The 27,605-nt window shown below is 37.9% G+C and overlaps 1 protein-coding gene across 19 annotated transcripts in view; it reads right to left on the reverse strand.

Annotated features, from left to right (window-relative positions):
- The window catches only part of GTDC1 (glycosyltransferase like domain containing 1), a 446,641-nt gene that overhangs the window by 70,048 nt on the left and 348,988 nt on the right, over positions 1-27,605 (reverse strand). For all 19 annotated transcript variants that reach the window (XR_007478257.1, XM_049711959.1, XM_049711957.1 and 16 more), the window contains one exon: positions 11,633-11,742. Coding sequence is in view for 18 of the 19 variants with exons in the window: in XM_049711959.1 (XP_049567916.1) it covers positions 11,633-11,742 (110 nt within the window). In the remaining variant the exon portion in view is untranslated. The remainder of the gene's footprint in view (positions 1-11,632; positions 11,743-27,605) is intronic.

Here is a 27,605-nt window from a genome sequence, read left to right on the forward strand (position 1 = left end):
CTTATGTGACTAAGGGTTGTGAAATCAATTCAGAGCAGCATTAAAAGAAACAAGACAGAACAGAAAAGAAAGAAAACATCAGAGTGCATCAAATGCAATGAGAATATGTATTATGTTATGAAAACTTTGGGTCAATTATAAATATGCCTCCATACATGGGTATACTAGATCACAATGTAAATACGTATATTGGTGTGCATCATCGTCAAAAGGTTGGAAACTCTGTTATATTGGAATATTTGGGTCCTATGAAGCTGAATAATTACAACTGCTATCCTCAAGAACCTTCTGTTATTGAAGTATGACAAATACATAGTTAAGTATAAACAAAATCCCATGGACATTCAAAGAAGGGAGGCAGCATATCTGTTTTAGAGGTCAGGGAAAGTGGTTGAGCTTTGACAGGTATAAGAGGAGAAAGGGGTTCTGGGTAGTGACATGTGAGCTATCTTCAGGGAACACTGAGTAAACTAGGCTACAGCCCAGGATACTCATGGATAAGGATTGAAGTAAGGCTAGGAAGGTGGTTGAAACCACACTGAGAAATCCTGACCAATGAGGTTATACTTATTTGATAAGGGTAGGAGAGGAGAAGGTGAGATACACAGAGATTATCTTTAGCAAATTGAAGTTAGCAAAGGCTTACAGGGTGGAGCAGAGGGCAATTCTAATCAGCCCATGAGGGTGGCCAGAAGAATGTGACTGGCCTAGATCAATGGTTCTCAGCTGCCTGAAGTGGGAGCTGGGGTTGAGCGTGCAGGTAGGTATCAGATGGTGAGAAGTAAAATATGTTTTGAAAAAGCATAATTATTATACTCATTGTTTTTTATAATCAAAACTTCAAAAACTGTCACTCCGTGAAATCCCCTTGGGGGTAGGGATGTTCACCCCATTTTAAAAGTTGATGCACCCTGACCTCCAATGTCCTTTCTAGTTGTAACCTCATTTGAATGACTTTATTTTGTGGACAAGTAAGCTAAAGCTAAAAGAGGTGACATGGTTAATCAGTGTCAGAGCTGGAACTAGACCCTGAGCCTTCTAAATTCCAGGACCGTGTTCATTCCACTGCACCATGTATCTGTGATGGTTTCCATTTTACAAATGAAACAGTTTGGGCAAGGAGAGATATAGCTGGAAAAGCTCACTATTTGGACCCAGATATTCACTCCCTGTTGTGCTGCTTTCTGTCAGAGACTCCTGTTCTGATAGCCATTGCAGGAAACATGAATTTGTAAAACAGGCAGGCTTTCCACCAAAGTCTCTTATTGGAGCAAATTTTATTTTGACCATACCACACTCCAAATCGTGACCATAATACAACTACAGGAATTCAAAAAGATAAAACTCCAAAGCAATGTGCAGCAGCCACATTCCAAGACCTCCTATCTGTCAACCCAAGTCATATATACATTTACAGCTTTTAAAATTAGCGTCTGTTTCTAATTTCCTATTGGTCTACCGATGTCTTGACTTTTTCCCATTCATTATTTACTTAATTTATCTATTTCCTTGTGTCATTCCCAAGCATACATTTCTCATAAACTTTAAGGACAGTGTTTTGAAAATTAAAGGATATTTTTCCTCAGTAATGTTTTCATAGATATAACTTTTGAGAACAATTTCTTGAGAGATGTTTTAGGAGTTGTATTCTAGGACACATTATCTTCATGGTCTTCCCCCTGGTAGGATGGATAAATGATCTTGCCTTGAGAATTGCAATGAATTCTCTGGTTTCCATATAAAAGATAAATATTCCACTTACAGAAGCTGCAGGAGTAGAGTTCAAGCAGGCCTAAAGTTTAGGCCTGACGGAACGGCATGTCTGGGAGTGATCAGGGGAAAAAGACTGATTCTCACAGGATATGCTGAGCAATGGGAGTGAATTGTTACCAGTTACTTGTGTCTAGCGAGTCTCCTAAGCATTTGCTAGGGGAGGGCAGCTGCAGACTTAACAAACCTTTCCTGAGAAGGGAAAAGAAAGCTTCTCAAGTACTGAATGGGAACCTCACTTTTGTCTGGGGTATCAGTGAGAGCTGGGCAGGGGAGCTTGCCTCTCCAACTGGGAGTGTTGCTGACTCTGGTCCCACGCAGCTGTCTCTGTCTAAGAAGTTGTACTCTTCACCCGCAAAGTGTCTTCTGGTCAGTTACACCACTGCCCCTTATGGCAGCCAAGTGACGATTGACCAGAGTGCAGTGTGATATGCACCTTGCAAATGATGCAATGACTAAGGGTGCTGTGAGCAATTAGGGAGGGAAGGAAAGGAAAAGGGAAGATATAGGACAAGAAGCACCACTGGAGTTGGGATTTTGCCAAGTGGAGAAAGGGTATGCATGTGCCTATGTGTGGAGGGGCAGGGGAATTTAAGCAATAAATAACACAAGGCATGGATGTGGATAAGTGCACAGATGTACTCAGGAGATGGAAAAGGGAGCTGGAATCCATGAGGGATTAGACTGGGGTCAGAGTTTAAAGAACCTCATTCGCTGACAGGAAATTTAAGTTCATCGTGCAGAAAAATCTATGAGACACATTCTTATTGTTATACTATTGTGATTCTCTTCTTGGATGGTCTGGGTTTAGAAAGAACACCAATAACAGTAGGTGTTTGAATCAAATATCAAAGTGTCCAGAGGCTTGAAGACCAATCTGAAGCTTTTGTAGGAGTCAAGGTCCCAGAAGGTAAGGGCAAAAACTAGGAAAGAAGCAGTAGCAATGAGAGTGAGGCACGGGAATTACTTCCATGGGATATATTCTCTGATATGAAATTACTGAATCATGCAAAGGGTATAGTAACTTATATGGCTCAGGACAAACAACTTACATTGCCATTATCATACATACAGATGTTTCCCCATTAGCTGGCCAGTCTTTGTTAGGATATGCCTTTACTTTTATTGCTTTGGTCAATGCAACCGCTTTCTCATAAATTCTCTGTATTTACACTTATTTCATTACTGGAAAAATTAAAGATTTTATTCCTAAAATTTGATTTAGCATTTATTTCTTCGGCTATCACTACTTCTATTGTTTATTAGCTGTGTGAGTAAAAGGCCTAGCCTCGTCCTTGGCACAGAGTAAGACTTCAGTAAGTTATGGTACTTATACTCTGTTGAAGCTTTTGCAATCTTTTATCTATAGGATATATTTAAAATCTATACTTCATTACTTATATGAATATTTTGTTTTGTTAGTTTAATTCCACAGAGGTTATTTATTTTACCCAATTTCTTGTTTTCACTAAAAAATATTATATTTTAAAGCTGGGATAAGTATATTAAATTTTGTTATATAAGTTTGGTGGATGTTAAAATTATATACAAGCTGGGTTTATTTCGGAATTCTCTATTTTTGTCCGTTTTTCTACCATCATGTTTTTGAATTGGTAAAGTACTCTTTTAAAAGAGTACTTTTAACTTCATACATGTTCTGAATCTGGTAGGACATGTTTTCCTTCAATACTCCTTTGTTAGTGATTTCTCTGATACTCTTCCCGTTTATTTCTTTATTTTGTAGGAATTTTAGAACAACTCTGTGAAGATATATAAAGTAATATTTGGGTATCTTAATTGGAATCTTGTTAAATTCATAAATTAATATTAAGAGATACTGTCATTTCTATCTGAGTATTTATTCTTTCCTGTCAGGAGCATATATATCTACTTTTATTTTAATCTTCCCTACTTTCCCATTATATACGATTGTTTTCTTCAGCAAAGGACTGGGAGACAGAAGACCTCATTTTCAAATCAGATTCCTGGGAAACTGCCTTCCCCAACCATATTCTTGGGAAAGTGATTTTATGCCTATAAAATAAAAAGTAAAATAAAAAGGTAAAGGTGGTTCTCTCTACTGAAAAGCGACCTCAGATCCACGTTATTTCAATGGGATGAATATAAATAATTTTCCTCAGCTATAAACAGAGGGTGTTAATGCATGTTTGATTATCTAGTCATTAGATTGCTGTAAGGGTTATGAAATTATGTATTCAAAGTTATCTGAAAATGTTACAATATAAACAAGGGCATGGTATAATAAAATGTAATTTTTACAATGTTTTCCTGGACAGTAAGATTCTAGAGGAAAGGAACCACATTTTCTCCTCTTGCTATCCACAATATGGTGCCAGACCACACTACGAACTCAGTAAATACTTGTATGTTAGGGGAATGAGTAGATAGTGATACAATTTTTTAAAAAGTTAAAAGGAAAAGGAAAGGTATGGTCTAGAGAGAATGTCTTTAATCTTACTGGCACATTTATTTCATCTCATATACAATTGTCTTACAATTCAACATTGATCAATATATTAATAGCTTTCCTTCTGCTGGGTTCCCCCGTAGCAAAATTTTATACCTTTATATTAATGTGATGTAAGTTACTTGTGTTCCTAGAACCTTTCTATTATTTCCCCCTTAGTGTAAGCTGCTCTGCTGAAAATGAGATTGTAGCTGGGAGCTGAGAGAAAAGGGAGATGGGAGGGGAGGGAAATGTTATATAATTATCCTACATTTGACTCCAGAGCAAAGGATCAGGAATATGCCAAGATCACTGTAATAACCATTGTCATGCCAGATACTAACCAGAAGCTTTCCACATACTGTTCTTAACCTCAAATTAAAGGTGAACCAGAAAGACTTCTGTCTGCCAAAAGTGTAGCTCAGGTTTTTACTTTCCTTTGCAATCGTTCTGCTCCCCGCCGCCCATGCCTAAAACTTAAAACTACTTCTCCCACAATGTAGGGAAAGAAGAATCCTGATGTAAGGCTTTGGCTGTTCATAGAAAAAAGTATTTGGTTTAGAGTTATCATTTGTGAGAAATTATTAAGTATACAAACACATTCCATTGATTTGATATCTTAAGTATTTGCTTCTTCTTCTTTAAAAAACAAAACAAAACAAAATACCATCTTAAGGGCTAACAATGTGACCTTGTCATGAGAATTGGTCTAAGCTAAAAATATTTGCATTGAGGAGCTTCTAGGCTTTTTGGTTCATTTGTAACACGGAGTGTGATGGATGCTTTACGTGGCAGAATGACCTTTCAATTTTCTGGATTAAAAATAATTAAAATAATGGCAAGAATGAACTTTTAAGGTTCAGCATCATTAAAGTCCTCTTTTCATCCAAAATTCATTAAAGACTCATTCCGTATAAACTCTGAAGAGAAGTCCATGAGTCTTATAATAAAATCTGCATAGTAGTTTTGAAAGCAATTCCCTCCCTCCTCCCAAATTACGTAACTGTGCTTGAAATCCTCAATGTAACTCAAAGGAGTAGATAGGGTGGGTGGTTTTATTATTATTATTTCTCTTTCCCATCTTCCCCTTTGTATGGTACAGATGGATTAACTGAGGTTAACCTAGAAAGCTACAGGACCCAGTCCCAAACCTGATCTTCTGACTTTAATTCTTATAAATCAAAGTTTCTCAATCTTGGTACTACTGACATTTTAGGTTGGATACTTCTTTGCTGTGAGGGCCGTCCTCTGCACTGTAGGGTGTTCAGCAGCATCCCTGGCCTCCGCCCACTAGATGCCAGTAGTACCCTCCCCTCCCCACAACAGTTGTACCAACCAAAACGTCTCTGGGCGCCGCCAAATATCCCCTGGTGGTGGAGGGCAAAACTACTCCTAACTGACACTATAAGCTTTCCAAAATGCCATCACCATAAGTGATAATTAACTCCATTCCCACAGAGAGCAACTCGACTTCATATCAACTCAGCTTAATGGGACACAGTTGCTAGATGTGTCTTCAGACACGAGCTGGGTTGTCTCCAGCAAGAAGGCTGTGGGCAGTACTCTCATATTTGTTAAAAGTTCTTTATTCAACACGGATAGACTCACCCAGACTAAGGCAGATATCTTGGGTAGGCTTGATTTTCTTTCTGATGGGCCACAGATCATGATGCATGGTGGTCAGAGCTATGGTGGTCAGTAGTGCTTCTCATCAACTATTTCTGCTCTCCTCCATTCTGGGCTCAAAGCAGGATTGCATTTCCTGGCCGCCCCTTATAGTTGGGCAGTGCCTTGCAACAAGTTCTGGCCAAAGAGTCGAGTGGAACCCTAAGTCACTTTTAGGCCAGAACAGTGAATTGCTAATGAAAGAACATCCTAGCTTTCTCTTGCATCTGGCACAGTTACTGGTAATGTTTGTGATGGTGGTTGCTTGGGTCTCTCTATATGCTTGGGACCCTGAGTGACCATACGAATAGAACACTACTGCTCACCTGCAATAAACATAGAGCATGAATAAAAAATATGTGTTGAGTGTTTTAAGCCACTGAGATTTTTAAGGCTGCTAGCTTAGCATAATTTAGCTTATTCTGACTGATGTAAGAACTGAAAGATGAGAACAGATTGAAAAATAGATTTAGGTTAAATCAAGGTCATTTATATGAAAACAGAAAATATAATATAAAACCACTTAGAACTTCCTTAAGTCTTAGAGTTCTCTATTTTCATTCACTAACTCTCTAATATTTGGAAATCATTTCAATGTGGTTTTTAATATATCTGATACAGTATGTAAACTACATCATTATTCTAAGAATTCTTATTCTTTCATTCATTCAAATAGTATTTATTGAACAGTAAATATATACCAAGTATTATTTGGAATATCTTCCCACTTCATATTGTTTTCGACACCTTTCTTGTGATGAAGACAGATGGCAGAAAGAAGAGGGAGTTCACTTTAATATCTAAGGAGTGATATATTTAGGAAATGAATTTGAGGTTTTGCGGGGGTTCTCTGTTTATTTGTTTTTAAACTTTCCATTTGCAAAGAGCTTATTAGAGAAAATGGAAATGATTTCATATGAGTAGCCAGGAATTTTCCACCATTATCACCTCCTGCTGTCTTACCCGTAAAAGAGGGATGATTTTGTGGATTTCCACATAGAGGAGAATAGCAGAGAGGTGGGCTGGCAAGGTTTGAATTGTGGATTGATAGTTGGATGGATGCGTGATTTCAGGCAAGTGCTTTAACCTCCCTGTTTCTGACTTTTCACAGCTGCAGTATGATAATCACAAAAGTGCCTAATTCACAGGGCTGTTGTGACGAATAAACAAGGCAAGGCACAAAGGGCTTCTAATAGTACCTGGCACATGCTAAGCGCTCTAGGAACTGATGGATAACGCACTGGAGTTAGACTACTTCCGTGATGCAAACATCACAGAAGATGTTTGTTTTATTCACCACTTCATCTTAAACATCTAGTTTAGTGCTTGGCATAAAGTAGATATTTAAAAAACATGTGTTGAACACATACAGAAGTGAGTAGGGATGAGGAGACTGACTCCCAGGTTCTTCTCCTAACCTTGCCACTATCTACTGCCCGTCTCGCCCACTGTGCCCAGCTGTGAGCCCTTGGAATAGTCACCATCCTAGATCTAGCATCTCTTTTGTAAAATGGAAGGATCATGCAAAAGAATGATAAACTATGTAGCTATAAACTAGAATCGATAATCAACTACTACACTTTTCAGAAAAAGGATGATAATAACCTTACCGCAACATAATTTGAAAATAATCAACAGTATGAAGACTCTACAAAGTTGCTCTACTGTGGTTTTAACATTTTCAAAAGAAATTTAATGGAGATTGTCTGCTTCATCAAAAAGGGCAGTAATGGGCTTCCCTGGTGGCGCAGTGGTTGAGAGTCCGCCTGCTGATGCAGGGGACACGGGTTTGTGCCCCAGTCTGGGAGGATCCCACATGCCGCGGAGCGGCTGAGCCTGTGAGCCATGGCCGCTGAGCCTGTGCGTCCGGAGCCTGTGCTCCGCAACGGGAGAGGCCACAGCAGTGAGAGGCCCGCGTACCGCAAAAAAAAAAAAAAAAAAAAAAAGGGCAGTAAAACTCACTAGCATTAATGCCATCACTCAGATATGCTACCTTTCCCTACCAGTTCTGTGTAGAGGGAAGGAGAAAGAAGTTGGTTATAGAGTAATTAATGTACAAACTTGCAACTAGAGTAAGAATAAGTCCTGGAGATCAAAAATACAGCATAGTGATTACAGTCAACAGTACTGTATTATATACTTTAAAATTGCTAAGAGACTAGATCTTACATGTTCTCACTGTGAAAAAGAAATAATTATGTGATGTGAGAGAGACCTTAGCTAGAGCTACACTGGTAATCATATTGCAATATGTAAATGTATCAAGTTATCACATTGTACACCTTAAATTTATACAATGTTATATGTATAAATCTTACCTCAAGGGAAAAAAATAAGAGTATTTTAATGGTCCTGCCGTCATGTATTAAACCTTTCTTGGTTTTCCAATACATATAGGCTTGTATGTGAAAGAGCAAAACTTGACTCATAAGGAGTGTAATCAAAGTGACTCAAGACTTCAAAGTCTCAGTTTTTCCATCTATCAAATGGGATAATAACACCTACGCCTTTGGGATTATCATGAGCAGTATATGAAATAACCTGGCAAAGGACCAAGCAAGAAGCAAACTTTCAATAAATAATAGCAATTAACAGGATAATAATGATTATTATTACAATTATTTAAAAGAAAACCACTTCCTCACAAATGTTAACAGTGTTCAGAGTTATCCTTCTGGCTGATACTGCACAGTGTATAAGTTGGTTTTAGGGTATGGGTTTTAGATATGCTAGTGGAGCACCTAGAAGAGACAACAGGCAAAGAAATGTATCCCTGCTAGGTAACCCTTTGCATGAAGTGCTGGATGGTGAGGTGGGGAAAAAAAATTAATGTTTAAACTCAGAGAAGCAGTTGGGTCAGAAAACAAGAAAATGGAAAGGTAGCACAGCATAGTGGTTAAAAGTATTATGTATTGATAGTTATGTGACCTCACTTAATTCCTCTGTGCCTCAGTTTCCCCACCTAAGAAAAATGGAGACAATAATACTGAATGAGACTGTTAAGAAGAGTTAACATTTATAAATGGCTTAGAACAATGCCTGAAATACAGCAAGTGCTATATTAGTGTTTGTCAAACTAGGACAGTGATACAAATGGCAGAAGTTACACAAAACTGCCTGTGAAGAAACCTTTGGAGTAAAGACTAGCAAGGTGGCCTTCTAGGAGCACAACCTGGAAATCTCCCAGGCTCAGTCATCCAGCCAACAACTTGGGCTCCTCCTATGTGCAAGGCGAAGTTCTGTAGCCTTAAAGAGAATTGATTCACATTTGACGTGACAGAGATGGGCCAGAGGCAAGGGCAGAAAGGAGCTCCAGTTGGGACTGGGAGTAACAGAAGTGTGTACGTAGGTAATATGACCCTTCCTATGGTCTTCCACAGCATTCCCTAATGATCCCACAGCATCCTAGGTACCTGTTAATTATATGTAAGTGTCTCCCCAACGCAGGGCTCTCTGAGGTGCAGACTGAGTCCTGTACACTGTGAAATCCCCCTTCCACAGTGCTCAGTAAGTATGTGTTGAGGTCGAACCAAAGTGAGTAAAAGATTGAGCCTGTAATTACTGAGCACTCAGTTCTTGGGCCCCTAATTGCTCCCCAATCCACTTTCAATCCCCAGTGCTGATCTAAATAGCTCAGTGTTAACGTGTGGGAAGGGAGAGCTGTGATCCCAAGGACATGGCCCTTTGAGTAAGAACCTAGTCTTCTTTGTAGTGGTGGCTTAAAATTATCCAACAGTAAAGCTGGCTACAAAGCCTTCTGCTTAGGGATATCCTCCAGCCTCTTTCCTCAGTTCATCCACAAACACCTCAAAACTGGCACAAACAAAATTGAACTCACTAGCTTTGTAAATGAGCTGATTTTTTCTTCCTTCTTTCTTGACAGCCATCCATCTATCAAATTCTTTTCTGTGTTTTCCTTGAGAATGTCTCTCTCCTACAGCCCTCTCACTAATCTCTCTTCCACCACCTCACAGAATCACACTTGGATGACCGCTGCAGAGTCTCACTGCAGTTCTGCCTACATATCACTGCAAGATAAATCTTCCTAAAATACATGCTTTATCATATTTCTTTCCAGTTCAAGATCGAGGCTCCCTATTTTTTACCTTTACCTAATCTACTTTGCTCATCCTCCGTACTTTGGCCCTACCCTGCCCATGTATTACTTGCTTATTAAGTTTTGCATGCAGAATCTTCTATTCTACTTAGTGACCTCATAGCACTAATCACTGAAATTGTTCTCTCATTTAAGTACAATATCTAAAATACTTGCTTCTCTATGCTTTGGCCATGTTGTTTCCCCTTTTGGAATATCCTAATCCTTTGGCTATTCAAGTTCTAGCTCTTAAATTAACATTCTACTCTAAGTCACATGTGTCAGTACTAATATATAATTACATTATCCTGTGTTTCCCTCTGTTTCCCGTCCTTATGCAAAAGTGTTCCCTCTTCAAGAAAACTATAAACTGCTTGAGGGCAGGGAGTTTACATTTTTATCTGTTTATTGAACAAATATTTATTGAGTTCCAGCCTTGTACCAGGCACTGCACTAGGCTCTGAGGTACTGTGATGAACAAGATAGTCATAATCTTTGTCCTCCCAGCACCCACATTCTAATGTTTATGTGTATGTGTGTGTGTGTGGGGGGGGGAGTGAGATAACAAATTACACAAAATTATATGATTAGAAACTGAGGGAGGCACCATGAGGTAAAAGTATAGGGTGCCATGAGACCATTGCAAAGCTTCACATTGAAAGAAAATGCCCTTGAGCTGAGAGCGAATGAATAAAATACAAATAGGCAAATGTGCAAAGGTTTAAAGAAGGCTGGAATCTTAGAGGAACTGAGAAAAGTTTGGTGTCTGTAAGTGCAGGGGGCAGAGGATGAGCCATATCAGATGAAGCTACTGAGGTACAAGCTGGGTGTACTTCCTTGTGTTGTACCAGAATCAAAAAGTACTTGCTAAGTGAGGGTAAACTTTAAGTGGTCCTTAAGAGTCATAAAGCATGATGACAGAGGCCATTTCTGAACTTTTCTTGTCTGTATACTTGGAGTTTACAAAAAAAGCTGAATACCCAAAGCTTAAAAAATATGAACACCTAAGTGCTTAGGACGGTGGTGCTCATCTTACTGACCCAAACATGCCCAGTGAGGATGCAGGGTGAAGGAAATGGCTTGAAACAGGCTCCATGTGGCATTAAGGATGAGAAGACCTGCTGCTATCAGCTTTGGATTTTTGTTTGTTTTCTCAAGTTCAATAAAAAAGGCATGGACCAATGACAACTATGATATGTGTCTACTCCACATTACAAGTTTGATGCCAAAATGCTTTACACAGGCCACCTAACAGATGGTAATATATTTCAGCCATTACCAATGTGAGTAGGAATCAAACCAGTGCACCAGAGGTGAGAGGGTGTATATCCAATTACAAATTCCCACTTTCCTTAAGTGTTAAGATGCCTAAGGCAATATATGTTATTTACATCAGGATGCATTGTATAAACTATATTTGATAAAAGAGATGACTTCACGTTCTCAACTTAAATCAAAGAATGCTTACTTAAGTATTTTTTTAATTGAATCACACTTTAATGCCATCGTATAACCTTTTGGTTAACGGTGCTCATCTTGATTATTCTAACAAAGGGAAACATGGAAATTAATACTTAAGTTGTACAGCTTATGTCATCTATAAAAATACACACAAGAAAATTCAAAAGAAATACCTGGGACATCTGTGAAAGTTTCTCCAAGGACAGATACGTGGAAATTGAGTCCTAAGTCCTTAAGATGCATCAATACCTTAAAAAAACTCTCTGGATCTTTATCATGCTCCCTGGAAATAAAAACACGAAACAAAACTTGTGATATCTTAGGGCATGTGTTAGGAAAAGTATTTTCACTTCTCATAGTATCAATTCCTCTCATGGTCTACTGTTAGTTAGGAGAGCCTCTGGCATCCAAGCTGAGATCTTCCCTCACCCTTATACTGTAGCATTAGTATTGAGTGTTTTCATGAATCTAATTTCTCTATCATGGATCAAAACCCAGTCCTATTGAAGTCTCAAGGCTCTGCAGCCTTTTATTAAAGGAGAATCTGTTTTTTTCACATTTTTTGGTTAGACTATAGAAAGTCTACCTTATTTTCCTTTCTCCTAAAATGGTTAATTTTCCACTTAACACAGGTTTTTAACAAAAGAAAAGACCAGTCTTCAAAGGACGATTCTCTACTGATCATGAGAATGTACCAAAGATGCTTTTCATTTCCATGAGTCTGAGTACCTCTCTCTCACATTTACTGAGCCTCTTTGTGTCCACAAGGAACACACAGTTTAGGGAGTGAGATTACAGACTTTCTCACTAATCTCTTATTTTTAATAATTGAATGGAGAATTATAAATACATCAAAAGGGGGTAGGCCTGAGTCTAAGTCCGCTGAGTATTAACTTAGGAGTGGAGGTTAGTCAACGCATAAAAGAATAGTAATAAAGATAATTCTTTCATTTAGTAGAAGCTTTGAAAAACATGGATTATTTTTGTTTGTTTAGCTTGTCAGTCTTCTTTGTAATGACAGAATAAGAGGTTAAAGGACACTAAAATTTAAAAAAATCACCAATTCAAGAAATCACACTAAAATGGAATGACTTATTTTTTACATTCTAAGGTGTGAATATTTCAGTATTTCTTGCATTTAATTACACTGTTTTAAATTATCTTATTTCAGACAGATGTGGACCAGATGTCTTCAAAATATTTGTTTTTTCATTTATAATTCAGAATTTAAGCTTATTTTCTATATTTCAGAGAAATAGTTATATATCAGCAATTGAATTTCTCATTTACCAACTAATTATGTAAAATAAATCTGTAAATTGATCAAACTGCTATATGAAATATGAAAATTATATCATTCAGGAAATCTCATGAAAAATGACATCTGCAACCCTAAATGTGTTAATTCACAATTCAGTCAATATTTTCAGTATCAAGAATTAAAACAAATGCATCTTCTGATTAACATTTTAAAACGGCATGTATAATCTCCTGGAATTGTAAGATCTTATAGAATTAGAGTTCTGTAACAATTTATTTTAAGCTCTCAGTTTGATTTGCTTCAAATAATAAAGAATGCAGTGGCAAAATGTTCATTGCTTTTTAAGATGATGGGTATTACACACATGTACCATTGGGAAGTTCTGGGGTAATTCTCACATATACTACTGCTGTGGGCAAGAAAAAAGACTCAAAACAGTTTAAAGTAAAGAATACACCATATGTTATCTTCAACCATATCAATCAAACAGCTGCCACCTGACCTGTAATATATGTTATTTTACTCTGAATCTCTTGGAAATACGTAGATGAAAAGAATGGAAACAATATAACATAATATACTTTAAGGAGGGAGTAACACTACAGGGAAATCTAGCCACTCAATTCTCTAAATTTTTCATTTTGAGTTCCAAAAATTTTGGCTATGGGCCCCTGAGAGAATATCTATTCTAAATATTTCCTGCTGCTTGTTTGTTGGTTGGTTGGTTTGTTTTGTATTAAAGTAAAAGTAGATGTGGTTTGGGCTTGGAAGGAGGTTTAATTGGGTAGAAGCTGTAGTTCTTAAAAGATTCCAATGTGAATATTTTCAAAGCAGCAGGCTTCATGAACCTATATTTTCAGTGTTTCTATACAAGATAAATGCATGACAATCCTACTATAGTCTTAAGATATTTTTTATAGGTGGACAAAAGCTCTCATATTCAATAGTCACTTTGCATAAGAACACAAAAGAGATTTGCATGAATCCCCTCTCTTTTTGTTTAAACTATAATATATGGATGAATGTAAGGTGAGATTCTTCTTCCATATAATTATCCCTCAGAAAAAGAGGCATCTTATCTAAAGTCCTTATAAAGTCTCTCATAATACCAGGCACTCTCTCAATTACTTTATTTTGAACAAAGTACAGTTTAGGGAAATAGCATTAACTTGAGACGCCAACTGATGAGAATTTTGGGTAGTTTTAGCAGTCATTCGCTTGATGGGACCGGTAAAAACAGAAGCCAAGGGATTTAATACTGAGTTAGTAATTATTTTGGGAGACATGACCTAAAAATTCAAAGTGTTTTTGAAAACAAGTATTTTAAAGATCACTAAAAAAAGTAATAGAGTAAGTGGTTACTGAAGACTATGAGTAGTAAGTGGGTTTTTATAGCCAGAGAAAAGATTTTCAGTGATGGCATCATACGGTTTCACAATCTTGAACCCCAAACCGCTTAGACTGAATTCCAGATGACAGGTGGCAGAAACATGCCAGCTGCCTGAAAAGGTGGTACCATTCTGGTGTCAAGAATGCATGGGAGGGGGAGTTAGACTAAAACTACATCATAAACTATAAGGTTGAGAAAAGAGCAATACCTCTAAAAATATTCTACGTGATATATGCTTTAAAGTATTATCTATGTCTAAATTAGTAGATTACATATTATAAGTAGACACTTGGCCAGTTCATCCATGCCCCTCAAAGTTTACATAGTCAATTTAGCTGAAAACTTTTCTCGGTTTTCTCTTTAGACAAATGGGAAATTGCCTACTATTCAGAGAATCATTAAAGATGTGCACAGATATCCAGCCCAGCCATATATCAAGGCACGGATATAGCAATGACAGAGCTCAATATATTTTGTCAAGAGAGGGACTCACTGCAGATATCCAATGGATCATCCATGGACTTATTCTAGCGCCCATAATATTAATGGACCCATTTAGCAGAGAATGTGAATCTGTCTTAAATTCCTTTCTAAGAAATCTAATGTGAAGTTTTCATACTTATGATTTTAGAATGAAGCATGAAACACAGGATGAGGTATTTTAAAATAACATATTGGGCTTCCCTGATGGCGCAGTGGTTAAGATTCTGCCTGCCAATGCAGGGGACACAGGTTCGAACGCTGGTCTGGGAAGATCCTACATGCCGTGGAGCAACAAAGCCCGTGTGCCACAACTACCGAGCCTGTGCTCTAGAGCCCGCGAGCCACAACTACTGAGCCCACGTGCCACACTACTGAAGCCCTCGCGCTTAGAGCCTGGGCTCTGAAACAAGAGAAGCCACCGCAATGGGAAGCCCACGCACTGCAAGAAGAGTAGCCCCCAAGCGCTGCAACTAGAGAGCCCACGTGCAGCAATGAAGACCCAACGTAGCCAAAAATAAATAAATAAATAAAAATTAAAAAACAAAAATAACATATCGAGTGCCCCTTTTTGTCAACAGCTATCAGGATTAAACACACATTTAATGTTATTGTCAATTCTTTATAACCACATTTGTAGACTTACGGGCTCCTAAACTCTCTTCTTCTGCTCTCATCGATTCTGGTAGGGATGTAAATTGCAACAATAGTTTAGAGGGCAATTTGGTAATGTACACAATAAGCCTTAAATTGTATAACTTTTTCCACAGTAATTCCAATTTAGAAAAGTTACCCTATGAAATAATTAAAGAGGTGCACAGAAATTCAGCCAGAGTATGTTCATAACAGCATTGTTTATAATAGTAACCATCTGTAAACAATGTAATGGGATGATAAAGAAATATACTTTGATACATACATATGATACAATACCCTGCAGCCATGAAATAATTTTGTAGAAGTATATTTTTGGCATGGAAATATATTCAAGAAATACTGTTAAGTAAAAGGGAGGTGACAGAGCAATATGTATTTTATGATCTATTTTTGTAAGACAAATGGATGTATGTGCCTAGAAAAAAGGTTGGGGTGAACTATACCAAAATGTTAACAGGGTTTATCTGTAGGGGCTACATTATAAATGTTTCTCTTTTTTTTTTTTACATGTTTTCTATCATTCCTTTAATAAATATTTTTATGTCAATCATTTTAATGCTTTAAGGAACCACCTCTAACATTCTGCCATAAAATTGTATTCATAAGGATTTTTGCTTAACTCTGTAGCATTTTTAGTATTTATAGTGGCATAATTCCTCATTTCCTGTGACACTTCTAGATTTGACAGCTGCCCATCAAGCAAACTTGATTCGTCATAAAACATTCTAGAAGATGAGTCAGAGTCCAAGTCTCCCAACAATTCCCACATTCTTGACTAGGTAAGAATGAAACAGTCTGGCTGGGAACTCATTCCTGTGCAGCCCAACTATGGCAGAAGAGACCAGAGCAGAATATTTCAGGCTTACTGGAAGCAGCAGATATAGCAAGAACAGCTTTTATTCCCAAATATTATTCAGAACATTTGAAAAGCATAAACTGTTTCCATGTGTTTTTTCTTCCTGTATCTGTTCTCTCTCTGTCGCTTTTCCCGTTTAGTTTTTTAGAGCTAAATTTCTTCTTATTCCTCACTTAACATTCATTCAGTAAATATTTATTGAGGATTGCTAAGTTTCTCCATACTTGTCACTTATACTCAACTGTTATCCTTTCCTGTTTTCCCACATAACTTTATACTTATTGAATGCAATCACTTTGATCTAGTTCCTTGCCTTGCCTGGGCAGAAACCTGGCTCTTTTCAGATGCCGTAACTTTCCCAGCAGCATGTCACTCTGGATTGAGAGGTCCATGAGGGAAAGATAAATGATGCCTGCTTTATTCACTACTAAGTACCCAGTGCCTTGTGAGTGGAAGACATTCCTTGTGTTCATCAATATTCGGTTCTTCTTTTTTTCTGGGCACACGAAAGACTCCACGTTCATCCCCTTGAAGTAGGAGAGGCCACAGGACTAGTTCTGACCAATGGATTGCAAGCTGATTGATGTGTGTCACTTCCAGGTAGAAATTTCTAAGAGCAGTTCTGGACAGCACTTTCTCTGTTGTAGTGATGCTTGCAGAGGTCTTGTATTAAGATGGTTAGGTTAGGGGCTTCCCTGGTGGCGCAGTGGTTGAGAGTCCGCCTGCCAATGCAGGGGACACGGGTTTGAGCCCTGGTCTGGGAGGATCCCACATGCCGCGGAGCAACTAGGCCCGTGAGCCACAACTGCTGAGCCTGCGCGTCTGGAGCCCGTGCTCCGCAACAGGAGAGGCCACGATAGTGAGAGGCCTGTGCACCGCGATGAAGAGTGGCCTCCACTTGCCACAACTGGAGAAAGCCCTTGCACAGAAACGAAGACCCAACACAGCCAAAAATAAATAAATAAAATAAATAAATTTAAAAAAAAAAAAAAAAAGATGGTTAGGTTAAAAGAGCGAAGTGGTCTGGACTGCTACATGGAGAAGAGTTGCCCAATAAAGCCATCTAAACATGCAGCAGACTTTGAGTTGGTGAGAGAATTAAACTTCTGTTGTGTTTAAGCAACTGAGATTAGGGGGTCTTTATTACTACAGCATAAGGTGGCCTATGCTGACTAATACATTATCTGTGGCATAAAATTAGCTGCTCTAAAAATATTTGTTGAATGAATAAAGGTGTAGGAAAAATAAACTACATTTATAGAGCTCCTGCTATGTGCAGGATCCCACACTAGGCACCTAATCATAATCTTAATTAAGCCTCTCAACCAAGTGGTCATAGAAATATAACTATTCTTTCATTTAAGATCACACAGAAGAGACTGAGTTTGTATTTGAAATCAGGTCTCATCACTCTAAAGTCATATTCTTTCTTCTGTACAGTCTTTGACTTTTCCATTTCTTTCTTCCTACCTATAATGAGAAGAAAAAGAGAGCTGGTACCTTCAGTCCATGGTTTTGTTTCCAGACCGTCAAGTGATGGACATTTCTTAGATTGCTACTTGAGGTTAAAACCCATTGGATGAGATGGCAATAAGAATAACAGGAAGTGATATGGAATTATACGATCTCTCAACACCATGGTTTCAAATTTCTTCACCTTTTCTGATACCCTGCTAACCTCCACCTTTGCTGCCTCATTATGAAGTACCGTGTTACTTCCAAATTCAGTGATGTGTTCTTTATTCCAAAACATAAGGCTTCTATTTACCAGCTTGTGTTAGTCGTTATGATCACATACTTCTCTATTATCCTTTCTAGGACCATAAACTCTTCACTTCCCTCTATATGCCTGACAACAATTATCAGTTTGGGTTTCCTGCCACAGGTGCTGCTTCTGCTTTTAAAATGGTGCTTCAAATAGAATTCAACCCATAGTCTTATGAGCCATCAACTTCTCAGCCTCTCCTCCATCTGATACTACCAGTGCCTGTCTTTCTGTAACTCCACCAGCCCTCCCCACCATCATTTCCTTACAGGTGACTAAAACCAAGAATACCCACTGTGGCTTTCTCTGAATGTTGTTCATACTGCATTCTGCCCTTCAACTTTACTTTCAGAGAGAGAGTGAAGGGTACAGTTCAGAGACAAGTGGCTCTGCCACTGATCAGCAGTATGACTCTTTGTATGTTATATAACCTCACATAGCCTCAGCTTCTTCACCGTTAGAATGGGGTAATGATAATACCTACATTTAAAATGTTAGTTGTTAGACATATATACACTAACTAATATGTATAAAATAGATAACTAATGAGAACCTGCTGTACAGCACAGGGAACTCTGCTTCACTTTGCTGTACAGCAGAAACTAACACAACATTGTAAAACAACTATACCCCAATTAAAAAAATAAATAAATAAAATAAAATGCTAGTTGTTAGGGATGAAGAAATGCCTGGTACCCTACAGATACACAATAAACTCTCATTCGCTTCATCTTTCGTATTTGTGGTATTTTAATATTTTAGAAATGTTAACCAATTTATTCCATTTCCCTTCCACCTGAACACATTCAAGAAACTAAGATGTTTTATGTTCATTGCTTCAAGGAAGGCTTGAGACAAGGGAAAAGCCCCCCAACCTCTACCAAAAAAAGAGGCAGTCTTCTTTGTTGGTCACAGAAGCAAAAGCCCTTGTAGAAATGGTAAGGACTTCAGATAGGTACAAGTACTTAAGCAAAATGCTATGTGACAGTAGCATACACCCTCCCACAATGTGTCACTGTTCTACCTCTAGACAAGAAACAAGGAGGACTGATGGGGGAGAGTTGGGGAAAACAGAACTGTGAGAGTCCCTGAGGCCATGAACTACACTTCCTGGGTTAGAAGCCGAGGAAGAAGCATGACCCCAGAGAGTGAATGTCTGAGGGTATGTATCTGGGCACACAGTACTAGGGACATTCGTGAGAGATTCCCGAGACATGGTAGGCATAAATGTGGAACCATGGTTTCCTTGAGTGTCATGGAAGAGTCACAGGGCTGCTGGCAGACGGATAAAAGCAAAGGATCCCTCAGCAGTGGCCTGGGAGGAATGAGGACCAGGAAAATGGAAGACAGAGAATCTTGAACGGCTTGAGCTTTCCATCACCATATTGAAATGGGCCATTGCACAGAAATTAAGTCATAGAAAAATAAAATTCTAATTTATGCATATCAGTGTTTCATGCCATCTGCACATTCATATTCTCATCTTTCCTTTTAATAGCAGAGGGAGAGATGTCTGCCTTTCCAAATTCGAAGTCCATTAGAGCTCTAGATCTTCTACCTTGTCTCTTTGAGAAATCTGTGTTCTCATGGTCAGTTTCCTTCCTAAAGCCTGTGATCCTATCCCCTCCTCCACAATTTCTTCATGTACGTCTTAGGCACTTTTAAGTTATCCTTTTTACCTGACACCATTTATCAATGACAATAGTTCCAATAATATACTATTTCTAGGTGACTTTTCATAGATCCTTTCATCTTAGAATATTAGCTATATCCCTCCTTTCTTACCTCCTGTATCTTTCCTACAACTTTCCTCCCACTCTTTAATTCTGTTGGATGAAAATGCTCTCTAACAATACTAATTCTCACCTATGCCCCCCTTCATTCTCATCTTCTTGTATTTTCTCCTACATTTGACACCACTGACCATCTTCTGCTTTCTTAGAAGCAATCCTTGCTTAGTTTCCAAATAGTGTATTTAGACTACAATCTAATGACCTAATGACCAATTACATCTTCCCACTCATTTCATCCAGCAGGCCACCCAGTAAAAACGATATTCAATGAATCATTTTTCCCACTAGGTCTCACAACATGATCTCCTTTTAAATCTCCCCACTGCTAAAAGCTTAGACCCCCCAGGTTGTTTCTCTTCAACAATGATTCCCACTCTTCCCAGATATTGTATACAGTAATCTCACTCAGCTCTCTAATTTGTCAATGAGCTCTTTCGCTACAACTTTCGCCAGGAAGCCAATAGAAATCCATGACTCAAATAACTGGTAGGCCACGAAGTGTCTCAATTAAGATGAATGGGGTCTTCCCCACTCTTAGGATGTTACTTAGGCAGCAGCTACTGTTGCACATACTTTTAAAGCATCACAATGTATGTAATTACTTCTTCTCAGACCTGGGAGGCTCTATGAACTGAGCTCTTTCCCCAGTTCATTACTAAGTCCTTCTGTTTCCCTCTGTAATAAAGTTTCTCCTTGTCAAATGTCATGATCTGGGCTGTAATTGGAAACTGACAAATCATTTAGATTTTCTTTTGTATTATAACATTTCCCTCCAAGAGATGTGTAGAAAATACATTCAAAACTGCTTGCTGGTTATCCTGAGAGCTACTCCTGTAGTCCATCTCCTAGAGTGAGAAATTTGTCTAAGGGAGAAGCCTAGGAAATTCTTTGACATCACTGAGAATTGTTGTGTTTTTACTTCTCATATAGGAAGATGCATGATTTTTGTTTCCTGTTTTACCCTGACTGCCAGGAAGCTTACAGTCAGGTTTTCCCGTGCTTAATCTCAGCATCTGTCAGATGGAAATAGCAGTACCGAGAATACAAGAATAGAAATTTAAAAACTCACTGGATGGGCTCAATAGTAGAAAGGATACTGCAGAGAATAGAATCAGTGTTCTTGAGGTGAACAGAATTTACTCACTGTGAACAAGAGAGAAAATAGACAAAAATATAAAATAAGAAAGAACCGAACCTCAGGGACCTGTGGGACAGGAACAGAAGACTCAACATTTTGTAACATCGCCGTTCCAGGAGGGGACTCTGTACGATTTCTTACAACTGTATGTGAATCTACAATGATTCCAATACAAATTTCAATGAAGAAAATGCATGCTCAATGTAATAAAATAAAAATAATTCTGAAATATATGAAGTATGCACTGAAAGCCCCTATTTCTTACCCTTCCTGATTCTACTCCTCATATGTAACCACTACTAACAACTGTTTGGTGAGTAGGCTTCCTGATCTATTTCTATGCACATGCACAAATATATATTTTTATACACTTTCCTTATTTTATAAATACGAGATCATGATCAGTCATTCTGCACTTTCCACTTTCATTAAATACATCATAGACATCTATCTACATCAGTGCATATAGATATCTCATTTAACAATGTTTACCTAATATTTCATAATTTAAAGTAAATCCTCCTACTACTGGACATTTAAGTTGGTTCCAACTTACTGATGTTTCAAACAATACTTAAAGTGACATCTGGTTCTTTTTATAACATTCAGATTTCTCTTTTGTAGAATCCTTATTCATTCTTGTTTTATCCTCCTACCCTGCAAATGTAGCCATCTCAAATCTCTAACAAAGATCTATTTCCCCTGTCCTACAATGTTTACCTGCCTTTTGGAACTATCCCACTTTCAAAGTGTCACCTACTCACTCTATGTTGTAAGTTCCATGAGGGCAGAGCTCATGCCTTTGTTTACCCTGTATTCTCCATGTGTAGAATTAGGCCTGGCATACAGTTTAAAAAGTTATTATTCTGAACTGACACTCCAAATCTAGCTCACCTCTCATGAATCTAATCTTTTTATCCCCACCTATTATAAATTTTTTTTTACTATTTATATAATGAGGTGAATACACAGAGTCTTCACTCGGCTCTTCCAATGACAACTCATCTATAATACTTAAAAACTAAGCTGGTGCCTTGTCGAACACAGCATTAATGACCTAGCTCCTCTCTGGTACCGACACATCCTCATCCTCCCAATATTCCAGGACTCAAGCCTGACACATTCTGAACACAAGGAGGCTGCTTCTAAGTTGTCCTGCTAATAAACTCATTACCAGCCTTACTATTTTCTCCTACATAATTTAAGATTGCTTGATAATTTCCATTTCTATAGCACAATGTTATCCCCTCATACCCTGACAACACCACTGAGCTTCAGACTCTCCCTCTGCCAATTCAGCTTCCAGAAAAACTCTTACATTATCCTCTTCTATGTGATTTTCCTTACATATTTCTTCTCTGAAATGCATACTAAAAACCCACTAAATTGAAATTAAGCCACCCTATCCAATATTCAAATATTTCAATCAACTCATTCCCTCAAATGAGTGTTGATATATTCATTCTCATCCTCTTCCTGTCTCTGTGCTGTTTTCCATCCACAGCTCTTGTGTCTATAATTCCTGAGAATGGGACACACTCTCCCCTCCTCTCGGCCACTCTTTGCCCATTGCCTCTTTCACTAACTTTGAGTTTATTGTTACTAGTAGTCATCCCTGTGAGATCCCATCTCACTCTGAATCCCTGCAAGAACATTCTCAAGTTACTGATGATTCCATGAATGTGTTCTTTTACATTATTTCATATTTATTTGTATGTTGTCCTCTTATAATTCATCTGAAATCCCTACCACAACAGTGAAATCCTTTGACTCCAGAAGTTGGTGGGCACTCAAAATATGATTTTGGAGTGAGTGAATAATAGCTTTGTCGTGGCTGAATAGAGACGGTTATATTTTTTAGATTACAGTAGGATAGGTCTATGAAATGACATGAAGGATCATGTTTTTTTTTTTTTTAATGGACAATTAAACATGGCCTGGATTATTAGATGCCTTTCATCCAAATGAATTTCAATTCTTAATAACAGGTTTTCATATTCAGTTGTGGACATTTTGTCACATCTAGAAATGACAAGGTCTTCAATCATATGGGAAAGAATCTTAATTTGAAGAGAAAATTCTGCTCCAAAACTTCCTTCTGATTTAAAAAAATGTTAAAGTAGAAATGGGCAGAGTGACTCATAAAAAATCCTTTCAATGGGAAGAAAAATGCTAGAATTCTGTTCATTTTATGTATTTCATCTTATTTCTAGACCCAAATGAGACTGCTGTGTTTTTTTGGCTGACACAGAGATCTCCTAGAAGAGACATCTCCCTTACTAAGCAGCAACTGCTAAGCATACCAGATTGTCATGGCAATGACTGTGGAAAAGGAGGAACACAGTATGGGATGTCTGTTCTATAAAGACCTGCTCAAAATGATGTGTTCTTGTTACTACATATGTTGCATTTTTTCATTTTATAAACAGTATTAATTATGTATCTCCTCTCTTCTCCTACATTCTCGTAAATGAAATAAATCTGTATTATTCTACTTAGTCCCTTTCACAATAACATAAAAGAAAAAAGTTCATCCCCAAATTTCATTACCCAGTCTTTTTGGCTTATTATTTAAAGGTATTAAGAACTACTCACATTAGGTACCAAAGATAGACTAATCATTCATATGGAAAAGGATAAAAGATTCTGAATATTGTAATAGCATCACATGCTATAAATTAACTATAATGCTCAAGAAATGGTTCTTCAGAATGAGAAGCCTCATGAACCAAAGTCTTAATTAATTAAATCTACTTATTACTAGGAGGTATCAGGAAAATTTATTTCTGGTAAAGAATGGATAACAAAGAAGAGTCGAGTATGTTAGATAGTGTATTTGGTGAGAGATCTTTTTGACTAAATAGTTTGCTTTAGAGGTGTATGTAAACCCCCCAAAAAAGAAGATGCTTATTGAAAGCTAATAATAATCAATTCATCTATAACTATAGTTCTAATGGTGTGTTTTATCAGAATAAATGATGTAAAATAGTTTAAGTTTACATGGACGATACAGCCTAGTGAAAGGAGGGTTAAAATCCTAGTTCTGACATTTAGTAGCTGTAATCCAGGGCAAATTACTAAACCTGTCTGAGATTTAATTTCCTCATCTGTAACAATCTGGCTAATAACACTCAGTTCAAAGAGCTGTTGAGGGGATTAACTGAGATGATGTATATGAAACAATTTTCGGTGCCTGGCAAACAGAAAATACACAATAAAGGATGGTGGTTGTTATAATGATTGTAATAATAATTATTGTAATCATCATTGTTTTATTCTTCATTTACAGAACTGGGAATTTAAGAATATTCTATTGAGTTTGATAGCCACCATAATTGGGCAAAAAATAAAGTTTGCTATACTTTACAATCAGTTAATTTATAGTATAAGTGGAATGTGCCATTATTGAGCTTTTCATAGAGTTACAAACGTGATTTAAAGCAGCTTGTGTTTGTGTATAAAGGCACACATGTCCTTAACTGAATTTTTCTTCTCAGACTGTATCCCTAATTCTGTCAAGTGCCACCATTAGTCTCATCACCCAATCCACAATTAGCCCAGACACCCTCACGTCAACAATCAATTCCCGAACCAACTCCTTATTACCACCCAAGTATGTTTCTCCTTTCTTTTTTTTTTTTTTTTTTTTCCCGGTACGTGGGCCTCTCACTGTTGTGGCCTCTCCTGTTGCGGAGCACAGGCTCCGGACGCGCAGGCTCAGCGGCCATGGCTCACGGGCCCAGCCGCTCCACGGCATGTGGGATCTTCCCGGACCGGGGCACGAACCCGTGTCCCCTGCATCGGCAGGCGGACTCTCAACCACTGTGCCACCAGGGAAGCCCTCTCCTTTCTTGATATAGTTCAGATGCTCATCATTCCTTCGAAGAACTATTATAACATCATATCAAATCACTTTCCTAAATAATTACAACTGAGATCAGGGGAGTCAATTGTCATTCCCCCCCCTTCTCCACTTGGACATTACCCAAAGGCAACAAGGAGAACTGGAAATAGAGTGCAAATGTAATCTTCCATAACAATAAGACATCAGCCCCCCGAACCACACAATAGATGGAGAAGCTGCCAAAAATAATGAGGATCAAAAAGGCGGACAGGTGGAAGTGAAATGGAGGATATCCTCTGATTCTCAGGGACAGCTGGCAGAAGGCGCTCCTCCAAGGTGAAGAGTGTGCTGTGAGTGCAAGACCAAAATTCCTCCTTAGCAAAACGTCAACAGGGCTTGTGGGCTGCTGGTGCTAAGGGTTTCCTGAGCCTGGTTCAGTCTTGAGAAGCAGAGGATAAAGTGCTAAGTAAGAGATGAGACAGAGAAGGCATTTTTGCAAGAAGTAGTCTGTTTGACAATCATCTTTTCTGGGAGGATTACAGAAATACATTGGCTGGTACATGAAACAATTTTTTTCCTGACATTCATTTTTTATGTATTAGAATGGCACTGGAAGTTGAATTTCCCATGAACATCCTAAAATAAAGGTAATCTTTTAAAAAGGTAACATTAAAAAACCTGTTTCTTCTGTTTTAGACTCAGATTTTATGGACTTCATTTTTAAAAAATGAAACCTGTATCATACTTTCCAAATGAGAACTTACCCAAAGATTCAGTAGTATGTGTATATTCAGTTATGACAATATTTTCATTTAGGAAAAAGTTCACCCATATTCTCGAGAGCAGTATGTATTTGAGATCAAAATTAAAGAATTAATTTTTCATTTTTTTGCACAGAGCTTCTTCAATATTCTAATTTGGCTTTATATGATTACATTTTAATATTTTTTCACAGTTATTTAAACTTAAAAGTTAACTTATATATTAGTATATTTTAGATTTCAGAAGTATTAAAATGATGGACAATTTTAACCATTCAAGTCAAAGAAAGAAGTCAGTGGTTTTATGTCTTTGATGCACTTACAGGACAGATAATGTAATAAATGCCTCTTAGGTGTCTTCATCTGTAAATTGGACTTGCAATATAAAACCCACCGAGGAAAGGTTATAAAGGGGTCTTTTCTTTACTTGAATATCAATTACCTTTAGGAAGAATGCCAAGCAGACCAGCTTTATATTCAAAATGATACATAACAAAACACTGTGGTTGGTTCTAGGGTCCAAGTGTATTATTTAAAGTATAAAAATTCAGAACAACAAAAAATCTCTCATCTAGTGTAAGTTTTTGGCCTTAGGACAAGAATATCCTTGTCGCCGAAGTCAGGAATTTATTCGATGAAGGCCAACTAGGCACCTCTGTGTGCCAGACAGAACTTACACAAGGCACTGGGATGCAAGTATGACTAAAGAGAACAGGAGACCCAACCCTCAAGGAGTCTAAGTTCCAGTCAAGGAGAGAGCCTGTTCCCCTGTGCTGTGATCTGAGAGATAAGAAGGAAAGTCCATTGTCCACAAAGCTCATCTGTGACTGTTAATGCCTGAAGTTCCCTAAGCCTGGAGCCTTTGACATATCTTGGTTGTACAGTTTTAACAAAGTACCTGTTCACAGAAGGTTGGTACTAAATATTATTTGATGGCTGGATGGTTAGATGAATAAGCAAAAATTCCCTTTTTGTGTTTCATTTTGGAGAAGTAGGTATACAAGTAACCTCTTTAAAACACAAATATCCCTGAGGAGATAAGACATCAAGATATTAGCAAGTATGTACACATTAGTGGGATTTAATTTAAAATTATATGTGTGTATTTTGTATTCTTTGAGGATTAATATATTGAAACAGATTACTAAGAGTATGTAAACTCGATGGTTAAAGCAGGAAGGTCAAGAAGACGAGATTTTGAAATGTGAAGAACACATAGGGAAGGTTAGAATTGTGTGAAATAGCAAAAAACAAAAGGAAATTTGGGATGCCTAGGTGAGAGCTAAATGGCTCATGCTAGGAGGAGGGTAAATAGTACACAAAAGTAAGATAGGGCATGCCTGCCATGGAAAAACGTACCCATTTCACATTGGCTGGAGGCCGGCTCCTAAAATAAGGAGTAGGTCTGCAACAGGTAAAGCTTTTAAAATGGCCTCGAAACCTAAATGTCCATTGACAGAGGAATGGATAAAGAAGATGTGGTGCATGTATACAATGGAATACTACTCAGCCATAAAAAGGAATGAAATAGTGCCATTTGCAGAGACGCGTATGGACCTAGAGACTGTCACACAGAGTGAAATAAGCCAGAAAGTGAAAAACAAATATCGTATGATATCGCTTATATGTGGAATCTAGAAAAATGGTAGAAATGAACTTATTTGCAAAGCAGAAATAGAGTCACAGATGTAGAGAACAAACTTACGGTTACCAAGGGGGAAGGGGAGTGTGGGATGAATTGGGAGATTGGGATTGACATATATACACTGCTATGTATAAAATAGATAACTAATGAGAACCTATTGTATAGTACAGGGAACTCTACTCAGTGCTCTGTGGTGACATAAATGGGATGGAAATCTTAAAAAGAGTGGATATGTGTATATGTATAACTGATTCACTTTGCTGTACAGCAAGAAACTAACACAACATTGTAAAGCAACTATACTTCAATAAAAATTAATTTAAAATATACTTGAAAAAAAATACAATATAATATGCAAGTAAAGTAAAATAAACTAGCCTCCAGTTCAGAAGTTCTGGGCTCTGACACAAGAGAAGACCAGAGCTTTCTAGGACCTCAGGTAGGACTGCGGGTGTCAAGCTGCTATCCACCAACTTCATTCTAGCCCTGGGGGCAGCCCCATACACAAGGGATGGAGGGATGGAGGGATCGTGTCCACCAGACTGTTCGCCCCAAT

The sequence above is a fragment of the Orcinus orca genome, chromosome 7, assembly GCF_937001465.1.
Source record: "Orcinus orca chromosome 7, mOrcOrc1.1, whole genome shotgun sequence".
In the NCBI taxonomy this organism is placed as follows: domain Eukaryota; kingdom Metazoa; phylum Chordata; class Mammalia; order Artiodactyla; family Delphinidae; genus Orcinus; species Orcinus orca.